The 27,853-nt window shown below is 42.9% G+C and overlaps 1 protein-coding gene across 3 annotated transcripts; it reads right to left on the bottom strand.

The window, feature by feature from the left end:
• Positions 1-157: 157 nt before the first annotated feature.
• Gp150 (leucine-rich repeat domain-containing glycoprotein 150) lies at positions 158-27,853 on the bottom strand. 3 transcript variants are annotated; one of them, XM_019843435.2, is made up of 9 exons: positions 27,423-27,853; positions 7,911-8,214; positions 7,071-7,405; positions 4,611-5,191; positions 3,866-4,208; positions 3,410-3,775; positions 2,775-2,948; positions 2,474-2,681; positions 158-1,126 (listed from the first exon to the last, which is right to left on the bottom strand). In XM_019843435.2, exons 2-9 carry the CDS (start codon positions 8,199-8,201, stop codon positions 743-745), a joined length of 2,682 nt encoding a protein of 893 aa, XP_019698994.1. In that variant the 5' UTR covers positions 8,202-8,214; positions 27,423-27,853; the 3' UTR covers positions 158-742. The 3 variants fall into 3 exon arrangements, with proteins under 3 accessions (XP_019698994.1, XP_011147036.1, XP_011147037.1); XM_011148734.3 differs by having other exon boundaries at positions 158-1,129; positions 27,423-27,852; XM_011148735.3 differs by lacking the exon at positions 27,423-27,853 and adding an exon at positions 10,984-11,116 and having other exon boundaries at positions 158-1,129.

Below are 27,853 nucleotides of genomic sequence, written 5' to 3'. Positions count from 1 at the left end.
AGACAGTATTATTATATTTCTTTTTACATTATTATCCCATAATGTATTTTTTTCTTATACGTCGTAGCAAGCGCGCTTCAGGTTGATAAATAATAAGTACTTTGTTTATAGGGTTTACCTCTATTTTTATTACGTATTTCAATACTTTATTGTTATATTATGAAAAATCCTCACAAAACTGACTGTAAAACAGCGATGTGTTTTGCGTTTAAGTTACTGCGAATGTCAGTTATTTTAATTCTATCTTCCACGTTAATGATAAAAACAGACGCACATTAATCGCATTGCTTCTGTAAATCTTTCGAAGGCGAGAGTCTAAAAGTTCAAAAAAATATACAAAAAATTTTGGCAATTTAGTTTCTAGAAACCCGAATCAAATGCTTATAATTATTTCAATATTTTTATGCTCATTTTCTCTTTGATATCCTTTTTATAAAAAAAAAAAATGCCAAGAAGAAGAACAAACTTGACTTGACTTGTACGATAACGATCACATATATTGTGAGATATGGTCGAGTAAAAAGGAGACTACTTAAATCATTATAATTCGGAATCAGTAATTAATGCACATCTTCTCAAAAGTGATCCGTCGACCAATCGGCGGCCTCCTGTAATTCACCGATTAGCAGTCTAACGAATTTCTTTTAACTTACGAAAGCCACGAGAAGTGGCTTCAGCGACCCGTGTCACAACCAATCGTTGGTCACCTGCTGTAATTAGTTAATTAATCAAGAAACAGGTTCTATACACTCTCTGGCACGATTTTGTCGTAATGGAAGGTGCTGCTCGAGTAGAAACTGCCGCGTTTCGGCATGTGCGGCGTCGCTATTTCCTCTTGCAGCGGTTTGTACACCAAACCGCAGTTCTTGTTGTCGACCAGACCCTGACGAAGGATCATGGGCGGCCTGAGGACAGGGCCTCGTCCTCGTCTCTTCGCCAAACAAAGGACAATGTGCACTACAAACAGCCCGAGGGCCAGGATGAGAAGAATAATCGTGAGGCATATCCACAAGAGGCCAGAGTGATATTCCGTAGTAACCGCGAATTCTTCGCCGTAGATCCGGTCCTCCAGCAATCGATGATCCTCAGCCTGTCGCATGCCGTGATCCACGTCTAGCTTCAAGAGCTTCTGTGACAAACGCGTCCGGTGTGTTACTACGTTATCGTTTCAATTCTGTTTCGATTTGCAAAATGATCGACAAGTACGCGACGACGTCGTTGATCTAGTCATCGAAGTATCAAAAACTCAAAGTATACCGGATGTTTCAGACCACCCGGATCACCCGATTTTTTCGTTAACGCGACATTTTCGAGAAAAATATTTCAGACAAAAGTTGTAGGGTTTCGAAGGATCTATTTACTAACGCTATGAATTTGACCTTGGGATAACCTTGAAAAGTCCAGTCAAGATCAACATAAAAATCTTAAATGGATACTCCAATTTTTTATTACATCATCTTTTTCTAGCAATTAATTTGAACAACTTTTGTCTGAAACATTTTTTTATTTATCTAATATTTTTTGAGATATTTAAGGAAAATTTGATAATTTTTTCAATATTTAATTCACGATATTTCGCTAACCATTTGTCAGAAGAAAAAGTGATACTAGACTTTTTTGCTCTATTTAGTCTGAAGAATATATTGTTCCAATAACGCTCTGAATTTGGTTAATTTGATGATTTTGAAATTTCCAAAATTCAGCAAGTTAACAAAAGTCAGGACGCTATTGTAAAAATATATTCTTGAGACTAAATAGAGCAAAAATATCTAGTACCACTTTTTTTTCTAACAAATAGTTAGCGAGATATCGTGAGTTAAATATTGAAAAGTTATAAAGTTTTCCTTAAATATCTCAAGAAATATTAGGCAAATGAAAAAATGTTTCAGATAAAAGTTGTTCGAATTAATTGCTAGAAAAACATGATGTAATAAAAAATTGGGGTATCCATTTAAGATTTTTATGTTGATCTTGACTGAACTTTTCAAGGTTAGCCCAAGGTCAAATTCATAGCGTCGGTAAATAGATCCTTCGAAGCTCTACAACTTTTGTCTGAAATATTTTTCTCTAAAATATCACGTTAACGAAAAAATCGGGTGACTCGGTGGTCTAAAACACCCTGTATATTTCAAATTTCGGGGATGGGGGAAGAAAATTTAGCTTTGCGAATAATATCCACGGGGAAAGCAGTACTCCGTCGGAGTAACTGAATTTTCCGTTACCTAGGGAGAATAAAGACCGAAGCGAAAATTCGATTATGGAAATAAAAAGATTCTTCCGAAGAAGGTGTCCAATTGCTCAAGTGTTTTCAGTTTACCGAAAATATCTCAGCCGAGGTTTTACACAGCTGAATGCTCCGACGAGTTTTTTTTGGTAACAGAGATATCGTTGCCGCTCGAGTTTTCATTCGGTCCCTATTTAATCGCTCGAATTGAAATCTCTTTCTTTCCGCATCTGTGCGCCGTTATCTCACCTCAGCTTGGTCGAGCTCCTGTTTCAACAGAGACTCGGTGTCCTCATGATCGATGTTCGGCAGAATATCCGATTGTTCGTTCTTGTCAGGGAATTGTCTGATCGGCGGACCGTCTTCTATTCCGTCGCAAACCGTCTTCGCCAGATCCGTCCATTCGGAGATGCCGTCCGACTCGCCGTCGTGGCCGGCGAGGAAATCACTGTAGTACCTATATAAATATAGTATATAAATATCGCGGAATGTTAAATCTCGCAATCTCGCATGTGACGCGCACGCAAGCTGAAGAAACAAGAATATCTACTTTATCATCTCCGTCGGCTTGACACCGCGGTCGGTGAGCCATTGCACAGCTTCGTTGAATTCATTGTCACAATCCATCGGATTGTGCGACAAATCCAGACCGCTGAGTTTCGGCGTGGCCTTGAGCTCCTCCACGGTGATTCGTCGCAGAAGGTTGTCACGCACCGACAGGAATCTGAAGAGAGAAGAGAGAAAGAACTTTGGTCAAGAAAAGTTTCCCTTCAAAACATTTCTTCTTTAAAAACATTCCTCTGCTTCCATTGACTTGTGCAACGAGTAAGGTCGAACTTCTTCAGACGCAATAAAACATTATTTCTTACGTCGTTATAATTTTATGAAGCAATGCATTTTAATATGTAAACTCCTGCCATTTCTTCCGTATATTGCTTCGCAAAATTATAACGATGTAAAGATATGATCGTCTATCCATTTTGCGTAAAAAATTCGACGTTACCAGTTGAAATTTCAAATTCCTCAGAGTTCCTAATGTCTATCGGAATAGAACCCAAGTAGCAGGGTGACGTTGAAGGGTGTATCAATGGCGCATTAAGGACGCGTCTCTAACGTCATTGATACTTTTGACGTCATCTCCCCTGTTTATTGGGACGCTCTTTAAATTGGCAGGCTGATTCTCACTTGAGGCTCTTCAGCGGCACCCTAGCTTCGCTCCACACGCGCTCGAGACTGCACCGGCTCACGTCCAGCTTAAAGAGTACCGGGGTTTTCAGGAAAGGCGTTACTTGCAACGTTCTCAACGGGTTGCCAGCGAGATTGAGCTTGCCCAAGCTTTCAGCACCGTGGAACATGTCGGGTTGGAGAGTCGAGATCATATTGTCGGAAAGGTCCAGGTCTCGAAGGGACGAGAGTTGGCTTAGGAGACCATTGGGCAAACCTTCCAGTTGATTCCTCGCGAGATTCAGCTTATTCAGAGCCGGCATTTCGTCGAATGTTTGTGGATAGATGTTCTTTAGGCCGCAATTCTCGCACTCGAAGCGGAAGGTGCTGTTGAGGAACGGTGATTAATGCAGGAGAAAAAGAATCGGCGCGTTTTCTTAATGCTTATTTTCTTAATGCAAGCGTCGAGGCGCTTACCTAAATGTCTCGTACGTCAAGCCGGAGGTCTTGAAGACCGGTAGAATTTGCAGAGAGGGGTTATCGTTCATCAGCAGAACTTGCAGCCTTGCATTGGCTCTGAAATGATGCTCCGTTAACGAGGAGATATTATTGTCGCTGATATCAACGTAAGTCAATTGATCGAGATGATTGAAAGCGTGCGGGTGAATCCTCTTCAAATTGTTCGACGTTATTTGCAGTTGTTCTAATAGCGGCACGCCTTTCAGGTCCTCTTTGCCGATTGTCTTGATTCTATTCTTCGAGGCATCGAGTAGCAACAGTTTCGAGGCATTTATGATGGACAACGTCGACAGATTATTTTCTGAACAAAGACAATTGTTTTCTGTATTAGTCGTTCCTATCACGGATCATTTTATTTTTGCTTTTTTTTTACGTTTTTCGATGCCCCAAAAGATGGACTACAATGATGAATTTTTCTTTGGAAAAACTCCGCAACGTGTCGGTTTGCGATATTGTCACATTTATCGCACAGGAATATTTCCCTCGATCGAGTTATCGAGAAATCCTGCACGCTGATTTTTTTGACGGCACAGTTTTGAGGGAAATGCGTTTAAAGTTTTTCGGCCATTATTCTTCGGTATTCCTTTATACTTGTAAAACGAATGCGCCAAGTTATAAATTGATACGTTGCTTAGTTTCTCCAGACAAAATTCATTAATTTCTTTATTGAAATTCCCTCTCGATAAACCGCGACGATTCTTACCTGACATACGAAGAGTCTGCACCATCATGTTGAAAAGTTCCGACGGGATTTCATCCAGCAAATTCTCCGAGAGGTCAACCTCCGCGAGCGACTTGAGCGAGTCGAAGGTCCCGGGCTCGATTTCCTTCAGCCAGTTGCCGCGCAGGCTGATGTACTCGATGGCTTGCATCTTCGAGAAGGCGGTGCGTTTCAGTCGCAGCAGGCCGTTATTCGAGAAGTCGAAGTCGGTGACTGAGGGTGCGTGCAGCAAATAGTGCTTGATGCCCTTGGTGTCTTGCGTGTGCTTGAGCGGATTGTCGGCGATCGTGAGCAGGCTGAGCTGCGAGTTATTCTGGAAGGTGTTGGGATGGATATCGTGGAGACCGTTGCGCGTCAGGTTCACGGCGAACAGGTACGAGATGCCGTTGAAGGCCGTGCGATCTAACTCGACTATGCGCGTGTCGACGATGGTGATCGATTCCAATTGCTGAAGACCGCGGACTCGCAGTGCGTTCGGCCCGAGCCGGATCTCCCCTGCGTTCTCGAGTCGCAAATGGGCGATGCCCGGCCCGAAGGTCTGACCTTCCACTAGCTTGGAGCACCTATGCACAAGGAGGATCTCATAAAAGTGTATATAACACATGCGTGTTCGACTTTGGGGTTACTTTTTTGCCAGTCGCGATTGTTGTAAAATTAGAGTTGACACTGACACCTTGACTGCCAATAATGGTCGCCAGCGACCGGTATCTCGCTTGATGATTTACATGCGAAACGTGCAGCCAACTACGTGTAAGAAATTATACAGGGTGTTTCAGACCACCACCCGGGTCACCCGATTTTTTCGTAAACGCGACATTTTAGAGAGAAATGTTTCAGACAAAAGTTGTAGGGCTTCACAGAATCTATTTACTGATGCTATAAATTTGATTGACTTGGGATGACCTTGAGAAGCCCAGTCAAGATCAATATAAAAATCTTAAATGGAAACTCCAATTTTTTACTACACCGTCTGTTTCCACCAATTAATTTGAACAACAACTTTTGTCTGAAACATTTTTCTATTTGCCTAATATTTTTTGAGGTATTTGAGGATAACTTGGTAACTTTTTCAATATTTAACTTACGATATCTCGCTAACTGTTTGTCGGGATAAAAAATGGTACTAGACTTTTCTATTCTACTTGGTCTTAAGAATATATTCAATATAATAGCGTCCTGACTTTTGTTAATTTGACGATTTTGAAATTTCGAAAGATCGATAAAATAACAAAAAATAGAGTATTATTGTATACCAATATATTCTTGAGACCAAATAGAATAGAAAAATCTAGTACCATTTTTTTATCCTGACAAACAGTTAGCGTAACGACAAACAGATATCGTAAGTTGAATATTGAAAAAGTTACCAAATAAGTTATCCTTAAATATCTAAAAAAATATTAGGCAAAGAAGAAAATGTTTCAGCATTTGGACAAAAGTTATTCCAATTAATTGGTGGAAAATTGGTGGACGGTGTAATAAAAAATTGGAGTTTCCATTTAAGATTTTTATGTTGATTTTGACTGGGCTTTTCAAGGTCATCCCAAGGTCAAATTTATAGCATCAGTAAATAGATTCTTTGAAGCCCTACAACTTTTGTCTGAAACATTTTTCTCTAAAATGTCGCGTTTACGAAAAAATCGGATAACCCGCGTGGTTTGAAACACCCTGTATACACAGAACGAACACACGTGTCGCGAATTGCGCACTTATTTGGTGGCTCAAACCTGAAGCATAAACATTGGAATACAATCGATGGAAGTTCGCGTAGCAGTCAACGTGTTAATTAATTAATTTCTACGAGAACAATGCTCACGATTGATCTCGTTCGTTAATTTTGCGTTGATAGATTAAACGAGTAAGTTGTGAATCGATTAGTTTGAGTTAGTGAGTGTAAGTGGAAATAATTCCACAATGACGTTTCATATCTGGAAATTTCTCGAGTCCGTATTTAATAATTCGATAATATCGCGAAGAGATATATAAACGACAAGCGCGTCCATTATGCGATCGCTATTTATAATCGAAATGTAGATCTTATAATAGTCTACAAAGTGCACAGAAAATCGTCGCGACATGATGAGACAATTATCCGCGATTCTATTCAGGTGGCTACAATCATGTAGTTATCTTTTTCATCTACTCACGCACGTTTCTTTGTATCGCACGCGAACGATGACGTCCAAGAGATCGAAGATACACGTGGCGGATGAGAGGACGCGAAACGGGATGTCTGTTCCGGGATGATGCGGGGAAAACGTGCACGTAGAAAATTCTTTCTCGCGCGAACGTAGTAGAAGAAGAAAATATGTCGTATTATTGCGCGCTCTCAGTGCCGGAAACGACCTATCAGCAGGCTCTTCATTTGTGTCACACACGCCGCGTGTGTGTCAAGGGACATTGTGCGGTTATATAATGATCCGCTTAGAAGCTAAAACATACGATGCAGTCATCGCAGCGGCGTATTGCCCGGCGCATTTGCAATGATCAGGGCACTCCATCATGACCGACTCCTCGTCGTTGAGCTCGTCTTCCAGGTCCTTGTCTATATCGCCGATGTCGTCGTCCTCATCGTCTAGATCGGCGTACTCATCGCTGAGCTCGTCCTCGTACGGCATGTCGTCGAATTTCTGCAGCTTCTCGGATTCCAACACGACGTTCGCCTTCTTCATCGTCGGCTTGCTCGGCCTGCTCGGCTTCGCGGTTGTTTTCATCAGCAAGTTCGCGCGGTCTCTCTGCGCCTCGGCCTTGAATGTCTCCGCAACTTCTTCCTGGATCTGCACACGCGCAATTTTTCGCGTCGCGATTAAGCGTAGTCCTTAAAACGGCATGGCGAAAATTAGTTACGGCTTGTTTCAGGGTCGCGAGACCGGCGCCTTTTTCGTGTCACGTCTGACTCAATGCGGAACGCGATTTATAATCTTCGACCCATAGACGAGTTAACGCTTGGCTAACTGTTACGCTAGGCGACTTTGATGATGCGGAAAATTATTACCGACATTGCTGCTGTACACGGTATCGCGAATTTGCAGAGGCCGTCGTTCTCTTCTGATCGCGGGGAGAAGTGAGAAGTCGATACCGCTACGGAGATCACAGAGTTACAGAGATCATAGGAAGCGATCGATACTTGTCATGCTACCAAGAATATGGGCCCCAATTATATAAACCAATTAGTTTTCTTCATTTCCTTCCTCAGGACAGAAATGAAGAACTCTGATTGGTTGATTCTCTTATGCGTTGTGTGTCATGTGTTATGCAGAAGTCTGTGCTCTGGCCCTATACCTTGGCATCCGAAGCATCCGAAGAATCTGAAGTATCTTCGCCCAAGGTGCGAATCTCCTGCATCAGTATGTCCTTCACGTTCGTGAAGGGTCTAGCGTAATTCATGAATTTGTTCTCCGTCTGCACAGGTCCGCTGGTCGTCGTTGCGTTTGTTGCATCTTGGCGGAGAGAAGTAAGAGAGAATTCTACGGTCGTCGTTTCATTGTACGAGGGCGACGTAGTCATGGTCGTCCCATCAGTCCCGGTAGCCACCAGGAAGATGGTCAGCAGCCAAGCTGCCGGGATCTCCATGTTGTGGCTTATCCTGAAAGCAATCGGACCTTGTTATCGGATGATGACAAGGACGTCTCCAGGGGAGTCCGCCTACGTGCGGATTACGTGTCCGCGATAATGCCCGTCGATAATTTACTGACGTATGCTCGAAGACATCGTCATTCTTTCAAAACCCGCTCTTATCCGCCGTTTACTCATCGTCATTATTTTTATTGATTTTCCTCACAGCAAAATGCGATACTTTGCATCTTGCGAGGAGATTGCAAGGAGGACAAGGAGATTGCATCTCGGGACGGGCGAATTGCTATGAATAATTATAATAAAACAAAATACGCGCTTTGTCTTCCATATTAGGTAACTTGGTAGCCACACTGAATCTTGACAAAGAAGCATTGCTTCTTCTAGCTTTGTCTTCGGAACCTACAAGTTCTCGAGGAATGCGTCGCTCCCGGGACACTGAAACTCGAGATTTTCTCGGCTTCTTCTGAGCAACATCTGGTGTCCCATCTGTTGCGCAAGGTGTACATTGCTTTACGAGAGTTTTCGAGGCCTCTTCAGGCTGATACAATAAATCATTTGCGCGAGGGATTGGTGAAGTATATGTGAATGCTGTTTTACGTAAGAAAATCTCAGTTCGTAACGGTAATTGTAGCGGAATGGAAACTTAGCGGCAAGAAACGATATCTCTGTTATCATGACCGGGAACATTTGTTTGCGCATTCGGTTATGTTTAAACTATCTTTCTGAGAGATAACTGAGAGCAATCAACTGCGTAGAAATTCTCGATATTCCTAGATTTCTCTTTCTTTTGGATTCCTCATTATATCTCGCTTTTTCTATGAGTTTCCGATTTATTCCGTCCGGTTCCCAGGGCTACAGGAAACCGATTACGCAAACCAAATTCTTTTTTTCGCGTATGCACCGCGTATTTGCATAGCGTTATGGACACGTTCCTCCATACCGGACATAGCGTGGTATCAAGGATCTATATCAAAGTCTCAGGAGATCGAATGTTATGTCAGGGTGTCACGTTCGTGCTGGCGCAATCAAGTCCACGAACGGAAGCCTGATGGCTCGCGAAGAAGCGATATTACTTCCGGAATCGCTTTATTCACCGCCAAGGCTTCCTCTATCGAATTTCCTGACCGCGATCTTCTTTTTTCCCCGACGCCTTCGCGCGCGCGCACAATGAGCTTGAACCACGCTCTACGTTATTCACCGCTGCACTATGGAACGTTTGCATCACCCTTTTATTCTGGCCAAAATTGCTAAAATTCAAAGTGAATGTCCAGAACATTTAAACATATTAAAAGTTTCGATAAATAGTCATAAAACATAAGAAAAAATTTGAATCAATTTGTTCCAAGATAAGCATGTTTTTTCTTACGTTTTGTATTCAGAGGTGCGCGCAACTGTACACCAAAGTTGCGAAACGACTCATTTCTTTGAAATTTTTTATCTCTTTAACTATTAAAACCTTACGCACCGCTGTTTTAAATACTTTTTTGAAGCACAAATTAGTGCTTCAAAATAATAATAATAAATTAAACTTTGAATATTATGGATGAGAAAATCTTCTATATGAAGTAGGAGAAAATAAAGAATTAACCAGTTTCTAATATTTGAAGGACTAGAACTTCCGGATAACAACCGATAATAAACTAAATTTTGGCTCATATTTTAGGTGGGACCTTAATCTTGTCAAAACCGTTTAGGAAATTTGCAATTAGGCGCAACTTTGTAAAATATAATTTTTACAAGCAAAGATCATTTTAATCAGGTTACTGGTGAGCCGAAATCAAGGTTTTGTGCCAAAACTGGTGAGAGCGAATAATGTCGTATTTTATATGTAAGCTTATCTATAAAAGGTTTTTTGAGTCGTTGATTACGAATCTGGAATTGAAATTTAAAAATTCAAAATAGCGGATTCAATATGATGACTTCAAATGGCTAACTTTTATATGATATTATGGATATGTATCAAACTCGGTTTATGTATGTTTTTTGGATCACAGATGACAAATACAGAGTCGAAATTAAAAAATTAAAAGTATATAAAAAAATTAACAAAAATATAAACAAAACAAAAAAATTAAAAGTATATAAAAACAAAAAATAAAAAACGAATAAAAAGTAAAGAAAACAAGAAATAGGAAAATGGAATGTAAAATCCTACCGTAGCCTCCACGTGGCGCACTCTGGGGTCGTGATATTTCACCAGCTAATATGGAGATAAAAGTATATATAATGAAATATTGTTAGTCACCAGAAGCAAAAATTTCGGTCCGCCATTTTGAATCCGCCATTTTGAATTGCAAGTTTTTGTTATCAAATTCAAAATCAGTGACTATAAAAATTCCTTGCATGCTGGGAATTGCGGCTGCCTTTGGCCTAGCTTCCAATTTCAATTATCGCGTTACTCAGAAGTTATTCGGAAGTCGAAAGGAAGAATAGCAACGGATTTTCAGGAGAAACCGATCGGAGATGACGAGGCGCGCCGCGCGAAACTCAAAGTGGAGCTTGTCTCATCGGCGGCGCCAGACGAGAATTCGCCGCCGAGTAAAAGCTAGAGCACTTGATTGATCTCGAGTCGCATCAGGTCGTCGAAGAATCTCGCGAGAAGCTCGCTCTCTCTTTCTCTCTCTCTCTCTCTCTCTCTCTCTCTCTCAGGAGGAGCCGGAGCCGCGCTCCTAGTCCCTCGGACACTCTCATCAATCGGCACGATATTAGCGCGTGCTCGCGAAGAGTGAATGAGTCGGCGAAATTCGACGGGTTGACGTAATCGTCCGCGGGAACGTACCTTCGCGCCGAGCTGCGAACACCTCGCGTGCACCTCACGAGAGAGGCGACTCTCGAACTCTGCGCTCTCCTCGTTCGCGGCGGAGACCAGAGACTTCAACGTACGAGACGTCGCGTTGCAACCGGTGCAACGTTGGTCGCATTACTGCGATACGTTACCGCGCCCCACCTACGGCCGCGGCTGACGTTAGATAACCGTGACAGTTTGCAGAGACCGCCGTGACTTCTGGCACCGTACGCGAATAGATCGCGCATTTCCCTCGGCGGACGGAGGGATGAAAACGCACGCGCGGCGCGCGCCGAATTAGGAAAAAAGAAAAGGAAGGAAGGAACGGGAGAAAGGGAGGGAAGAAGAGGCTGCAGGTGGAAAAGCGGCCACGAGGAGTGTGACGGCCGCGTGAGGAGTCGCGGCGGTGGCGATTGCAGCATGTGCGACACGCACATTACGCGAATGTTGCGCAATAGTGCTCTCTGATACGTCAGAGGTTCAGGGAAAACGCGCAGGAAGGATACTCGGAAGCTTCGCACGTCGGAATGTCGGGGCGCGCCAGATCGCTCGTTCGCTCGCATGTGGCTATCGTGATTCTTCATATCGTATTTACAACGTAAATCTTATCGTCTTATTGTCGTGCAGCTTTAATCCGCCGCGATATCGCTTGTTTTTTCGCGCACCAATGAGGTCAAATTCCTCCGCTCGCGATTGAGCTCGAGGCGTAGCAGATGTATAATTATTGCGTTAGGAAGATTGCAATCGACTGTCGCTACGATTGTAATTGTAATTGTAATTGTAATTGTAATTACGATGGCATTCGCTCGCCGAACAACGTGTCTCTGCGTGGCGACTAAAAGTCGCCGCCGACACGACGAGGAAATTTGCTCGCACCGGTTACCAACGTATTTGGCCGTAGACGTGGGAAGAACAACTTCGCAGCGCCAGGTGAAGGGAGATTATTACTTCAGAAGTCAAATAGCTGGTCGTGAAACGTCATCAGCGTGTAGTCCCGGCGAGGGATTAGCCGAAGAGTTCGTTCGATTCTCTCAGATCAAACGATCGACGCTGATTTTACTGATTCCTTCACTGCGCTGGAATTTTCAACGCATGAATAACACGATAATTCCAGCAGATTTTGTTTCTCGACCAGCAAATTCGGTTTTAGGGCTCGTCGCTTGTTGGCTTTTTTTTATCAGTCACGTTTTCAATCACTTATCAGATTTGAGCACTCAGAGATCATCGGTTCCTCAATCGAGTGCTCTTATCGACTCGTCCTGTTGCTTGTACAGAGATGGTGGGATTACTATCAAGATTTGGTTGAAAAATAGTCTGATGAAACACTGTAGTCGGAAGTGTATTCGGAAAGTTCTTTCAACACTGGTTAGATAAATGTCCCAGTAACCGGACGTTTAAGCGCGTAGGTCGTCACAAAAAATACAGAATATAATATTAAGAATAGTTTTGATACAAATATTTGCGTTTATTCGGAAACTTAAGATTCCTTTAAGTAGAGAAGAGTGATTCAAACCAATGTATATATCTATTATTAATGAAATATTTATACAAGTAGTGAAGCGCATTAATGTACCAGTGTGCTCGCGGACAGTTGAAATAGGTTACGCTTCAATGTTCGGATATAATTTGTCCCAGAAAATTAATACGAGCTAACGGGGAATAACATAAATACAGATGCTATCTCTTGATAAATTTATTAACGATTGACCGTTATTTTGTCAAACCATAGATGCATACTTATTTAATTAATTTTTATTTTAATACAAAAGTATCAAATTGGATATATTTTTTCCAACTAATCGTCAAATACGGGAGTTCTTTTTTACAATAATTATTACTTCCGTTCATTATTGTTAAAATAAATAATAAATATTCTTTTTCAAAATGATCGGATATTGGGACGTGTCCGGCCATTGGGACCTTATGCGTTTTCAGGCTACGATACAAAACTTATAACACACAGGATATTATGTCGAACTTTGCAACAGTTTCGACAGAAATAACACATGGAGAAACTGATGTTAATAGAACCGCTCACGTTTCATCTTCCCTTCGCTCAAAATTATACATGGAAACCGCGTTGGGGGCAAAATAAAACGGAAAACCACCACGCGACGAGTGTGATTTACTAGATTTTAAATAAACTTTTCATGCAATGTATAACGAACAGTGCACTCGAGTACACAAAATGAAAGTATCACATCGTTGGGGTTAATATAAAAATTTAGTATGAAATCAGAAACGCGCCACGCGCGTCTCAGCCAGTCGTTCGCGTCGATTGACGGACATTTCGCAAACGTGGACTCTGGAAGCTTGTAGACGATTCAATATCTAGCGACGTAAGAATGTTTAGTTAGACATGCAATGCAGCCGGCTCTGAATGTTCTCAGGTGCGCGGCTAGTTGAACACTTACGCTCTTATCGCTCGTTCAAACACGCCTGCGCACATCCGAGCGCGTTCTTCGCGTGGCATCGTCATTTTTGCCTCGCTGATCGACCCGACTCGCGGTGAAGACGGATCGATCGTCGATCGCGCATCAATTGCCGGAGCGGGGTCTCGCGTTCTTCTCGCGTATAAACAGTTTCTTGGCGCGGACCGACGTCGGGATGCAAATGCGAGAGGTCGAGGAATAGTTATCACTCGTGCGTACCTGCGCTATATAAGGAACGTGCCGGTATGCAGCAGAAGGATCATCGAGACATGCAAATGCTGAAATCGGCTAACTATTTTCTATACTGGATACGCCGCAAACCAGTTCCGAGCGGCTCTCTCGGTGTCACGGCGGCATTAGAATTGCAATCGGGGCAACAATAGTAGTATGTAATAGCTTAGAGCCGTCGTCGTTTCTGCGTACACTAGGAAAAAAAATTTAGTATCTCTAACAAAACTGTTTAGTTGAGGCATTTTTTAATAGCAACCAAATATCCTGTTTTATATAACAAAATATTTAGTAGTCCCAACTAAATATATCTTTCTGCTTTGTTCTCTGGACCAAATGATTTCGTTCTTAGACTTCATATATAAAAATTAAGCATTTTAGTTATTTTATCCACAAAAATTACATAATAACGAAATATAATTTTACACACAAACTAAAATAATGCCCAGTGGATGCTATTTTGTCTTTCTGCAAACTAAAATTTAGATTTTATATATTAAGAAAAAATTATAGTATTTTTAACAAAATTCATATAGTTGAAGCTTTTTGGTTGCTATAACAAAAGTATTACGTTATTACGAACAAACCGTAATCAAACAAGATATTTGTTTACAGGAACTAAACAGTTTTGTTGGGCATATTTTAACCAAATTATTTTGTTGTTACAACAAAATTTTGGTTCACGCAACAATACATTTTTCCTAGTGTATATTTGCAAGAGAAAAACGCGCGACGTTCGGTTGTTTTATCGGGCGAGCGTTGAGTTTCACGATAGAAAAGTGGAGATTAAAAATGATTCTATTAAAAAGGATTTGTTCTCTCTCTCTCTCTCTCTCTCTCTCTCTCTCTCTCTCTCTCTCTCTCTCTCTCTCTCTCTCTCTCTCTCTCTCTTCGTCGCTCCAGCAATTAAGCGTCATTGCTTTCTACAATCTTTCGCCAATGCTTTCCTGTCGCAAAAAATGGCCGGTTTCTCGTCGGAGAACGAAGAAACGTGATTTTTCGAGAAGTGGGTTTTTGGTTTGCTCGCAAAAGTTGTACTCATGTGCGGCCAAGTAAGAGGAAAGGAAGATCTTTCAAGGACCTGTACAAAGATTGCTGCATAGAGCTCTTCAAAGGCCCACCATTCCTTTTACTTGTAGTCTCCCAGCTTCAGTGAGAAGAAGCGAATTTTCCGCCGTTTAACTGCTTATAACGACTGAAGCGTGTGATATTTCCCGAGGAATTTTCAACGCTCGTAACCCACATCACTGCGCAGTAGTCAGTCGAAATGCTTCTCAGCATGTTATCTGTTGCTGATGACAGTGGAGAGAGTTACCACCAATACCTCGCTTCATCATGCTCAGCGACACGACGACAGAGCAACGAATTAGGCATGATTGAAAGACAGATCGAGAGAGAAGGAGAGGGGAAGAGAGACAGGTGCGTTCGACTTGGAACGCCGTTCCAACTATCGATTGCTCGATTGAGAGCCATTTTTATGAATTGAGCGCGGTGTCCTTATGCTTGATGACATTCGTGTCAAAAGCTAGTGACATTTCTTGGGGCTCGGCCTTGACTGGTCCATTAGGACCGATGTGAGAAAGACGTCAGGCACAAACGTCCTTATTCATTTCCAAGAAAATCTATTTCTTTGCCTATAAGAAATACACAGCCATATGGAGAGATTCTTTGTCGGTTGTCGGGGTCGAGGAATTTCTAAAAAAAGAGGGTCGGCCCTTGGCTGTCGTTGGCGGTAATGTACTTTGTGGGAGCTTCTAAAGCGCACGAATGCGCGCTCATGTGTGACTGTGAATATAAAACGCGGAAGATATGTAAGTTATAGGCTCGCGAATTTCAGCTGGCGCCTTTGTTCGATCCTGAAAGATAACTCCGACGGCTCCTCTGCTTTCCTTCCTCCTGTCTCTCTTACCTTCTCGAGTCTGGCCAGGTAGAGATACTTGCTCGGAGGCAAATCAAGAGCAGGTGGTCAGCCCCTCTCTTTGAATCCCAGATTGTTAGCGGGTTCAGCGAAGAGGAAGAGACTACAACTCGATTCGAAAGAGAGACCTAACCCCGATTATTTCACATTGGATTTTTCGAGCGACACAGCGGGCTGCCTAGATAACTAGAATACGTCATATAGGAGAGACGTCGGTGAGGTCTCGAAACGCGTTAAGGGGACTGGATGATCAGATTACTGAAAAATCGTGCTTGTTTTTGATAATGATTTTGTGACGAACTGAATAAATGTGCAAGAGTGAAAATTTTACATATATTTATATAACATATGAAGAGTAGAAAAATTTTGTTTTTAAATATACGTCCACTTAAATTTTAAACGCGTTTTTCTCGAAATTTTATTGTTCAACTGTTTGCAGTGATTTCTTCGAAACCGAGCTTCGTATCGATTTGAAATTTTAAAGCAATAATATTTGTTCATGTGGTTCTCCAGGTGAACCATGGACAATTCCGTCAAAATATTTCATTTCGAGATATTCATTTTTTTATTGTAAAAGAACTGAAAAATTTGAATTTTTTCCTAATAATAGCTGCCATTTTGTTAATTTTGTTCGATTTTTTTGTCTAGTGGTTCATCGGATAATGATAAGCCTCCTCAAGATTTCTAGCTAAAATTCGCTCTGATCGGACCACTGAGAGCCGAGATATTACTGCAAAACCGATAGCTTGAAAGAAAATGGAGAGTATATTTCAGCTATATATATCGTATATTTATACGAGTATTTGTTAATAAACAAAATTTTTCTACTCTTCATATGTTGTATAACTATATCTAAAATTTTCATTCTTGCATATTTATTCAGTTCGTCACAAAATATTATCAAAAACAAGCACGATTTTTCAGCAATCTGACTCTCCTCCAGTCCCCTTAAGTTAAATCGAACGAAACGTGGGATCCTTTAAGCAAAATCTCAATGACAAAGCCGCTTATGTGTCGAGCTGAAGGATCCTAGGATCGTGACGACGCACAGTCTATCTTCTTCTACACAAAACGAAACGAAGCTTTCTCTGTTTCAACATCACATGGAATACTGAAATAATTTTTTAAATTTATCAAAAAAGGCATATATCAGTTCTATGTTTCTAGAAAAATTATTTCTTTCGTCGGAAAAGAATTCCACGCGTGAAGGATAATGTACTATACTTGCAAATATTATTAGCATAGCGTGATAAGATATAAAGCAAACGTAAAAATCATATCTTCTATATTTAGAGTGTATACAAGCACACAAGATATTCCAACGAGTAGAGATGTGCGAACTATTCGAATTCGAATCGAATCGAGTCGAGTCGAATCTAATGTAATTCGATTCGATTCGAATCCGAACCCCTATAATTCGAATCCGAATAATTCGAATAGGAATCAAATATATTATCGTTTGTGTGCATCAGCTACAAAACAGGCCAAAACTGGGCCTGTATGTTTGAACCCTTAACTTGTAATTAACTTAACTTATAATTAATAACTTAAATATAAATTACTTTAAATATTTAAATCTATATTTTACTTTAAGATGATATTACAATATCAATATTCCCTTCCGTATTAAAATCTTTCATCATTATTTACATGTTTAATAGTCATGTTAAATTTTTTAACGATTCGATTCGAATTCGAATTTAAAAAACGAGATTCGATTCGATTCGATTCGACATAAAAATTCTTGACTCGCACATCTCTACCAACGAGTAGTTTCTCCGAGAATTTTCATTTTCGCCCATAGACTTCCTCATGTGAAGCATGAGGTTGATTTCGAGTATCTCTCTGGCTCTAAGTGTTCAATTCATCAGTTAAAAATATCGAAGGTATTTTTTTATTTGGAGTATTTTAATTCATTAACTGATATTGCATTCTTTCCCCACGTGACGAGACAAAGCGGTTACGTCACTTTTTGCATGCGTCTAATGTAATTAGTGGGAAGAAACTGTTTATTGACGCGCCATCCATGACGCGATTCCGTTTCCCACAAGAATTACGAAGCAGGCGGGTAATGTGTGGATAATTTCAAAATTATGACGCGGCTGTATAAACCAATCCGCGGTTCAATTTGAAACGCGGAAGCTAGTGACGCGAACGCGAAGGAAATATCGACGTCGTCGAAGCCCGATGTTTTCATAGCGAGAGACTTTTTGCAGATACTCGCGCCTTTAATCAGAAACGTCAACATTCCATCGGGCGTATGCGAGCGCTCACGTACATAACACACGCTTCGTACGCATATGTCCTCGAGAAAAGACATAGCTTGTCTTCCAGATAGGAACTGCATGTCCATTCTGTCGTTCGACCTGTCGTCGTGAATGATCGTGATTCGCCCACGGGGATGGTAAACACATGGGTGCGCCTTAATGTTTGTGCCCTTTGACACACACACGCATATGACGGTGCGTGATTCTGAATTTGAGATAATACACATGTATTAATAGAAATGTATGAGCAAAGTGCTTGTTCAAGAAATGAAATAGAACGGCTGAAAACACCGTGTAAAAAGTGATTAAAAAATTCACAACGCATTTGCATGCACAAAAGAGAAGCACATCGTCGTCGGCAGTGGGAGGAGGAAAGATTGAAAATAGCTTTGGGAAAGATCTGGAAAATTTTTTATTATCAAATATCTTAGTGCTCTTTACATATTATAGATACATCGATATTTTAACGATTAAAATTGCATGTCACTTATCTCGAACACGCTGGGTGTGTAAACAATTTTCATCTCGTGTGTTTCTTAATCAGTAGAGATAATTAATCGGTAGAAGTGAGGTATTGCAAAGATGCATTGTGAGTAAGATGCAAGCAAGATGATGTAGTAAGGATAAATTACCTTTTCAGCGGTTCGTACGTCTAAAACATTTTTCGTCGATAGCCTCGTTCAAAGAATTCACTGATCTTGCATTAGAAGCTCTAGAAGTTGATAGTGGAATGTTAGCGTGCCTACACGCGAGCGTGTAGACGATTTGAATAGCTTACTCTCTATGCGCGCATATGTAATCGTTAATTATCATATCAACAGTTTCTCTCTATTACGAAATACTCATAAAGGTCGTGAAGGTACATCGCTTTGAATTGAAGGAAAGCGCCAAGTGAGCAGCAACATGCCTTTCATTTCGTGTCCACTTCTTCAAGGCAGCAGGGTCGTGTGCCTTTTTTTCTCGTAATGCGACTCTTCTATTTCGTCGCGCGAGCGCTTTCGCGTCGTAATTGAAACTTACGCAATGCGTGGTCGTCGCGATTACATTACCGACTTGAAAGCTACAGTAATGTGTGTCTGGTCGCTTCGGCTTCAGCGGCTAATACGCTACGCTACGGAGTTAAATATACAGCAGACACGACGACGTATGGACAGATGTATTTTTAAATTTGATCCCGCTATTCTAATCTCCCGCTAAATTCTGTGTATTCGCTTCTCTCGTATATTTATCATATTTGAATTCAGCTGAATATCTGCTGAATATGCGGTCTCTGCTATAATTTCAAATAAATACATTCCTTCTTTGTATACTGTACGAGAAATATGAAATGTTTTTAATGTCGGGACTAACAGCGAAATTATTTCGTTCTACGAGATAAAATGGCTTTGAATCCTCGTGCTGTGATAAACATCGAGCGGCTATTGAGCCGACATGTCAAATTATTTTATTTATACCTTCGAGCATATCTCCGGCGACAATCGAGCAGCGACGAAACGTTAGATAGCATATTTGGTTTATTATAATCACGCATTTGTGTAATACAGTCAAGGCATTGCAGCAACAGGTAGCAGTATATAATATACTGTTTAATTATATTTCAGGTACTAACCTCTTCGAAGAACTCGGCAACTTCCTTTTTATCACGAAACGCATCGTAGGGTCTTATCTTTGCGTGTTATCGGTATATTTATCTCTCGTGCTCTGTACTCGAAGAGCATATTTGTTTTGTCTCAGGCCGCGCTATTGCCCGTTACAGCGTAGCGTCATTTGGCGAACAATGCATGGAGCAGCAGCTGCAAACAACGCAGGCCGGAATTGCGAATATTCTATTCTCTAGATTCTTCTTGAAGCGTAAAGGTCTTTCTTCGAGAAATAGAAAAAGAACTTTAAGCTCTTACGAGCAAATATATGTATATGAGTATCCCCTCATCCTTTCCATTTACGGACACTTGAGTCGATCCGGTGTCGATTCCGTGGTGAAATTTTATTTAAAGACACTTATTTTGTTCCTCTCTTCTGCGATATATCTCGAGATTGTTCTCAAATCTCGAATTAAAATGCCGTCGATAGGATACGGAGTGTTCACATATTTAGGGCAGTTTCCAGTTTCCGAGGAGTTACCTCGCGCGTGACTTATCGTGCACGAATCGTCCAACAACAAAGCCTGCCGTTTCTAAAAGATTTCTTCTCTTTTACCTGGTTGGTACTTTGTTTTCTCTCGCGGCTCTACTTTCGATGCTCTTAACGAAGCCGTCCTCGTGGGATTAACAGTCGTGTCGAACCACTTTTTTATCCCGGGGAACTTTCCCCGAGTGTGCCTAGCCGCGACTAATTCGTTGCATCTGTCGCGGGGGTCTCGATTCGTAGAAACCATCGGCGATGATGACGATGATGACGTCTCATCGGCACAGATGCAATTTGCGCTTCTGTGTACGACGCTGTTGTATAGCTTCTGTGAGCTCTCCTTGTGTCAGTGACTGTCAGCTCCCGCTGGAGGTCAATCCACGTCGTTGACCTTTCGGATCCTCCCGCGTTTCGGAAGAAAGGTCTGCGGTGGGCGTGTGGATGATACGACCGCGTGCCTATCGATACTTCGTATTCGATACGGACGGTTGACACACGAGGTTGCCCACCCAGCTGTCGCGTTATGAATAACGCGGAAACCAAGGACAGGGGACAGCAGGCGTATTTTGCTCAATTTAAATGCAGCTCGCCGAGCAGATAATGCATTCATACGCTGCGCGAAATGCAAACATCGCGTGAAAACTGCGCTCTGTTTTTTTACAAGAAGCACTTACGTTCTCGTGTTTGCATGTCGATCATTTTTCCGAGTGAGAGACAGCCACTTGTCGATCGTCTCCCTCATTCGTACAACTTTCAACATGTCGATGTAAGATACTCGCGCGGTGACGTTCTCGAAATCTCTCGATGCTGAAACACTTCGTAAATCTGTCGATCGAAATAGTGGATTAGTCAGATTTGTTAATTTGCTTCTTGTTCGCTTCTTATTCGCTACTCGGCGGAACGACGCGTCTCTCGGCACAGCAGCTCGCGGAATTGCTCATTACGAGCGTGCGCGAATGTGTTCATCGCTTGATCCGAGCGGTTTCTTCTTCGCACTCATAAATCTCGTCTTCGGATCTTTTCTCAGCCAGACTCTGAGAACTCGCGTATTGTGCACACTGATACTGATCGATAGTCATAATTGTCCATTATTTACGCTTGTTATGCTCGCACATAGAGCATAGCGAGTGCACCGATAAGAGGAATCAATTACTCACAATTTTCCAATTCTCCGGTATCGTCAAGAACCGGAGTGGGCAGAAATCCCAGCGGGAAAACCTCCAGCGGGAGGTTTTCTTCGCATTTGATCTACCCCCCCTCTCCCGATAAATCGTTCAGGCGTTGTCAGCGCTACGTCGCACAGTGAGACGTTTGGCCTGAAAAGCTGGCCAATAGTCAATTTTCTTAAAATTATTCCTGCTCCACATGAATGACTGTCTTAATCCGTTTGTTTATCCGCGATAACACGAAGCGGTTTGGTTAGTAGTGGAATTTGGACATTATTCGAGATGCACGCATCAATTCTCAGCGCTTTATAACATACGATCTTCGATCAGAATTTTAAGGTTCTTAAAAGTGGCAGCGCGAAATTTTTCGTTACGGATTGTTTCGAGGAAGGTGTGAAGAAACGTTTTAGACTATATTTATTGCAATTAAATTGTTGTTCATGTAGTTATAAGATTTTGAAAATAACATTCAATAATCTTTTTGCGTTCTCGATGTCAAACTCGAAGGATTTAGTTATACTTCAGGGTATATCCCTGTTACGTTTCTTGGATGAAATGAAAGAGTAATCTTTCCGGATAAAATATCAGGAAGAATTTATTATTATATTAATTTTTTTATTAATTTATTATTATATTAATTAATTATGCTTTCTTAATTATTAAAATATTTCTACATGTATATTTGCACTTTATTTCATGAAGAACTTATATGAAATCTTTATAATGATCATATATATAATTAGTAGCACGTTTTAAACAGAAATTCGTCAGAAAATAATTTTGGCCAACTTTTTCGTACAAATATTCCACTGCGCGTCGGGGTGTAACTGCCATCGCACGTTGTTTCCGCGCGGCGTCATTGCTCATTCCGTGGATCATCAGGCAGCTCAAACGACCTGCGTGTGTCCACATCAGCCGAAACATCAGCATTGCTATCGTTGCGACCACGTGACATTGAGAAATGCCATCGTCCCGATGCAACGTCAGCGGTTCATCGGGATCACATTCGCCAGTGCGAACGGCCTTTTACAGTTGCCTCGAACGTGAATCGAGCTGGATTATCTTCCGGGAACACAGCGCTCAGGCGTGCTCTTTGTTAATGACTTCTTCGGGGACATTCGCGTCGGACTCTGGCCGGAGATTATTGCTCCTTCGGTCGCCGGTGTAATAAAAATGAGACGTCGCCACTCCTGCGTGTTGGAATATTAGCGCAAATTACTTTGTATCGCTCGATGACTTGTTCCGAGCTGCGAGAAACTGGGCACCATCGGTACACGACGTATAAGACGGCCGAGATGAATAAGTTAATTAAGAGGCGCAATTTCCCGTTTGCACGTTGCAGCGGAACCGATCGCAACGGGTGGAATAAATCGCGCGTCTCGGCTCGACTCGACCACGCTCGGAGACGATGATTTTTCACGCACATGCAACACGCGCAGCGACGCGCTGCCTCGTCGTACCAGGAACGCGTATCAGGAAAAGTGGCGCTCACTCGAAGAAAAATACAAGCGTACCCATCCCACCGATTTTCCTTCGCTTCGTTCCGAGTATTGAATTTTAATTAGCGCTCCTCCGATCGATGGCTATTGTGTATCGCGCGGAGCGCGCTGAAATATGTATCGGCTGATGTATTCTGGGACGTGGCATGCGTTGTTTTCCTTTCTCTTTCTTTATTTCTTGTTTCTCTTTTTCTTTTCTGTCGGGAACTTTGCCCGTCGCGTCGGCGGCCGGACTTCTGAAGTCATCGGTGCGCGATCGGCGCGCGACGCGTATTCTTCTTAATAATTTATCTCACTTATCGGTCCGCATTATTCATCGCGGAGATAAAGAGCTCACGGCCGAGGTGAGTTGCACGCGTCGCGGATCATCTCGCACGTTTTCCTCTTTCGTTCGGCTTCGGATAAAAAGAGCAAGATGGGAAAGAAGACGGACGAAGTGGTAGAAGAGAACAAGTCGGTGCATCTGCTGAACTGGCTGCGCCACTCGATATTTATGCGTCCGGGATAATCTCGAATAAGAGCATCTAAGCGAGCGGAGAATTCTACGCCTAGAGCGACGAATACGTACGAATGTACGAAGTACGGAGGGTCACTTTGAGACGGGCTTTAATTTGCGGACGTTCTGTGTAAACACATGCTTCCTGCGTGTCTCTCGGATAATGCATTTTCCAGAGCACTCGAATCTATTTCGAGAAATTAACGCTAATGGAGGAGTCTGACGCTGTTATCTTGTTGTCCGGAGCAATTAGCTCCGGAATGTTTCCTTTCGATTTTTTCATTTACAGATTGTCGTTAGAATTAAATTTGGTAAATGTCAAATTGATTCGCGTTTAATGGGGATATCATGGCCGTCATTCGTAACGAATTTATAACTTTTCCTACATGTCACTGAGAAAGTTTACAAATACTCAGATATTCGTGATGAAATCATAATTAATCGGTACGGGCTTAAGAAAGAGAATTACATACGGAGCAAGCCGCTTTCCGAGGCTAAATTTACGAATTTTTTTAACAGAAATGGTAGGATCGATGGACTTGAAATTTTCACAGTGTATTCATTAATGTTCAAAGTAGAAAACAAATTTGTTACTATCTATATGAAACGTACACGTAAAACTTTAAACGCGTTTATCTGGAAACACCATTTTCTTAAACTGTCGACACGATAACGCAAAAACTACTGAACCGAATAACTTGAAGTTTTTACACAATATACAGTAGACATGTGGTTTTCGCCTCTGCCTCGAACACAGTTATATTTTATTTTATTTATTTTTCTAAACATGATTACAAGTTGAAAAAGTTTCATTTTCGATATATTTCTTTTTTTGTCACAATCATTATTTTTCCAAACTTGGCTTTACTGCTTTCATTTTGGTACGGACTATATAATGCCAACTGTATATTTTATAAATCTTTCTCAGTTTCTGGTTTCAGAGTAGTGAGAGGCGGAATTATATCGACAGCAAACATAGAGCTCGCAAACAGATGATTGCGTTTTTATTTATAATTACAAATTGGATCGGTTCTTGTGATTCAACAAAATTTATGTTACACTTTGAACATTAATGAATATATTGTAAAAATTTCAAGTCTGTTGGTCTTACCGTTTCTGTTAAAAAAATTCGTAAACATAGCCTTGGAAAAGGCCTTCCACATGTAATTCCCTCCTTAACCTCCCTTTAACGCCCGACTTTTTTACAAGTGTTTTAAGAATAAAATTTGAGTTTTTTGAACTGAGACTACAAGTAGTGATAACCGAAAAAAATATAGAATTTTATATCTACGAAAAACTACCCTTCCAAGCAGAAACTACTCCCAGAAGCGAAAAATACGCCTGATCGGTTAAATTTTTTTTTTTTAGTTTTAATAATATCTTATAGATCATCATTTAGATAGTCAATCGTCCCTTCATTTTTCACCGCCACCATAAAAAACTGTAGGTCACCAGGTTTCACGAAATAGCTTGATTTCTTGATTTTCGTGTCCACCATATTGGATTCGCCATTTTGAATTTCTGTATTCTTTTAATTTCACATTTTGTATCTGAGAAAGCTTCCAGATGTATAAAATTGTAACAGGTACCAATCTATTCATTTATAGCGCACTTCTAGATGCCTACTTGGAATTTGACAAAACATGTTATCATTAAAACTGAGCTAAAAACAGACTAAACCGAATCTACATACAATCTATGTAGCATTTTTTAGAAGAAAAATTCACCTTTACAATGCAGGTGCAAAGAAAATGAAAATATCCCCCTCCTCCTTTTTCGACTAAATTATGGATTCTTAAAAATGCGTTTCCGGTAACTATAGTTACTATAGTAGGCGTTAAAGGGTTAAATGATATCCACGAGCCACAGTGAAACAACACGTGGCTGTTATTGTCCCAATTGACAGAATTTGGCAGTGCAAAGTGCTGCGTGCTGGCTCTTTGATCTACTTGCTATCCGCGAAGTAGCATTACTCGTACTTTGAGCGTCATTACGCTTGCGCTTCTCGCGATTGCAATCTTCGCGGAGGAGCATGAATCGCACGCGTGCGCGCGCGCGCGCGCGCAAAAATAGATGATCCGGGTGGACACTGACCTTGCTATTGCGTAATGGCGCGATCCGATTCGTTGAGGTATGCCTGAAATATTATTATAGCCGACCGAATTACGCCGCGCACATTGTAGTGCACGAGCTCGAGCATCGCGCGCGACCGAGACGTCGGCTTTCGTGCGTAGGTAAGATTTTCTCTCCTTTTATTTTCCTTTTTTTTCTCTCGATTCGAGGCATGTCGTTGCAACAGCGGCGATTAAAAAGCGAGAAGCTCGCACGGTCTCACACCGCGCGCTGGCAGCGGACCGATATCGGGCGGCGTGCGATAAGGAAGAAAAGTTGATGAATAATGCCTCGTTCTCCGCCTATCGGCGAGGTTCACCACGTGTTCTCTAATTGGTTATTCGCCTTTTTACAGTCATCCCGCGTTCACGCACGCGGGGAGGTGAGATGCGAGCGATAGGTATTTTAATCGAATTATTTCCACGACTGATGTATCCTCCTCCTCCTCCTCCTCCTCCTCCTCCTTCTCGCCGACGTTCAGCGACGAGCGAGCGAGCGCGTGATCGCGCAATTCGATCGATTGATTTTCTCCACGTTCCACCTGTCCACGTTTTTTCGGCCGTTATCTCCGCGAAGCGACGCGAGCAAGAGAAGGAAAAGCAAAAAGGAAGCGCGATGCTTTCGAGGCAGCACGCTTCGCTTGCGCGAATAATGGCGCAGCGGTCGACTCGACGGCGTGATTCGCGGTGGATTCACTGCGATCTTCACGGCCGCGGCGGCGGGTGAACTCTAGTAGAAAGTCCCGCGAAAGTCCGATCCGACTCGAGATCCGTATCGACGATCGACTGGCTTTCGACATTCGCGTACGCCGCCTAAAAATACACGCTGAGGTCACTGTTTACACGCTGCATACACGGCCGCGTAGCGGCGACGACGACTACCACGAGCGGATTTCCAGCAGCCGTCGAGAGCGGCGGCTGCTGCTCGCCGCTCCGCCGAGAGAGAATTCCGTCGTATATGCGACAATCGCAACGGCGCTATCTCCGCGATCGGAATTTGCATTCCAGTCGGCGGTTTCCAGGTCACGTTGGCGTGCGCCCGAAGGATGGCATCGGAAATGAGGATGACTCAAGTATATACTTTCAGCGAAACGTGCGATTGAAATCCATTTTCGGAGCGCTCCTCCGCCGGCGCGCGGAGGTGCGCTGCGAACTTCTGCCCGTGATTAGAGGGACCTCTCAAAGTGGCGCGATTAATATTCACCGGAGGCGTCAAGTCGGTCCAGGGTATACCTGCGGATTCATTCCGAGCCGCGTGACTCGTTATCGTTCGTTTGTATAATGACGCGACCGTCGCGTCGCGTCGGTTCGACAATCGTTTCGGTCTTTTAGACACGATGAGAATAGGAATAGGATAACCTTCACGAGCGAACGGCGGCGTGTCAACCAGGACGGATCAGGAGTTTTCCTCCCGACCTTCGTAGATCACCTGCTGAGATGTTGTGGTCGCTCCGCGATTTGACTTCGCGCGCGCGCGCGCGCGCTGTGACGCTGTGTCGCGCGTGTCTGAATACTCGCGGAATTCTGGGCATTTTCTTGCGAAACTGTTACCCGACGCTGGCTGCTTCTCTTGGCAAGTGAGACAAGCGCCGGCGAGAAAATGCGGATCGCGAAAGCGGCCTTGGGATCTCTCGGAAATCGTGCGTATTTTACTCCGTTGATCGGCGCATGCGTCTCTCGAGAATATTTAAAACAGATACGTCTAGGGACGCGTCAAAATCGATTCGACCTGTTCGAGAAGCTCCGAAACGCTCAATCAAGGATAAAATACGAGAGAGAGAGAGAGAGAGAGAGAGAGGGAAACGTGAATTTTGCTCAGCTCGAAATCAGAAGGGGATACGCTTCCCGTCATCGCGTTGAGCCTTATAAACACGACGAACGGTTTGACGGGCTGGCAATTACAGCTGCAGGTATCACGACGCCATGCTGAGCGTAAAGAAGAAAAACCTTATTCATGTCGATAAGATAACCCGGCACTGAACGACCAACGTCACATCCGTACTCGCGGGAAGCCCGCTGGAGAATCGCCGAGGTCGAGCGACTGTGTGTGTGTGTGTGTGTGTGTGTGTGTGAGGTGGCGCGGGAGCCATTTTGGAGCGAGGAGACCGATCGACCAGTTCGACCATCGATCTCGCCTTGCCGATCGCGCTTGTTCGTCGCGATGGCACTCGGAGTGCGCTGCGCTCACTCACCTGCTGCCTGCGGAGCTGCGTCGATGACGTTTCAGCGACGTACGACGTACACCCGCAACGCGCACTACTTCACGGCGGACAGTGCCTGGGGGATCGGCTTCCGTGTACCGACCTCGTTATTCCAACAGTGAAATTTCCGAACTAAGGCTGCTCGGCTGACGAGCCAGCAGCTCTTCCTGTGAGGCGCAATGGGCGCCGAGCGTGGGGCCCCAGGGTCGGCCGCGCCGATTGGTCGACCGGTCCCCGACTCGCGGTGGAAGGTTCGCAGGTAAAAATTCTGCTGACACAGGTGAGCACAGGCACGCCACCTGGCAGAAGCTCGTCCGTCGTGGCTCGGAAGAGCGTTGGAGAACGCTTCGAGGTTGCCGATCGACTGCGTGGGTGTCGACGCGTCGGAGCGAGTGGCTGCGCTCGGCCAGAAGGAAGTGCGT

Source organism: Harpegnathos saltator, unplaced genomic scaffold, assembly GCF_003227715.2.
Source record: "Harpegnathos saltator strain DR-91 unplaced genomic scaffold, Hsal_v8.6 scaffold696, whole genome shotgun sequence".
NCBI classification, from domain to species: domain Eukaryota; kingdom Metazoa; phylum Arthropoda; class Insecta; order Hymenoptera; family Formicidae; genus Harpegnathos; species Harpegnathos saltator.
Note: the sequence above shows the minus strand (reverse complement) of the source record. Positions and strands in the feature narration are given on the sequence as shown.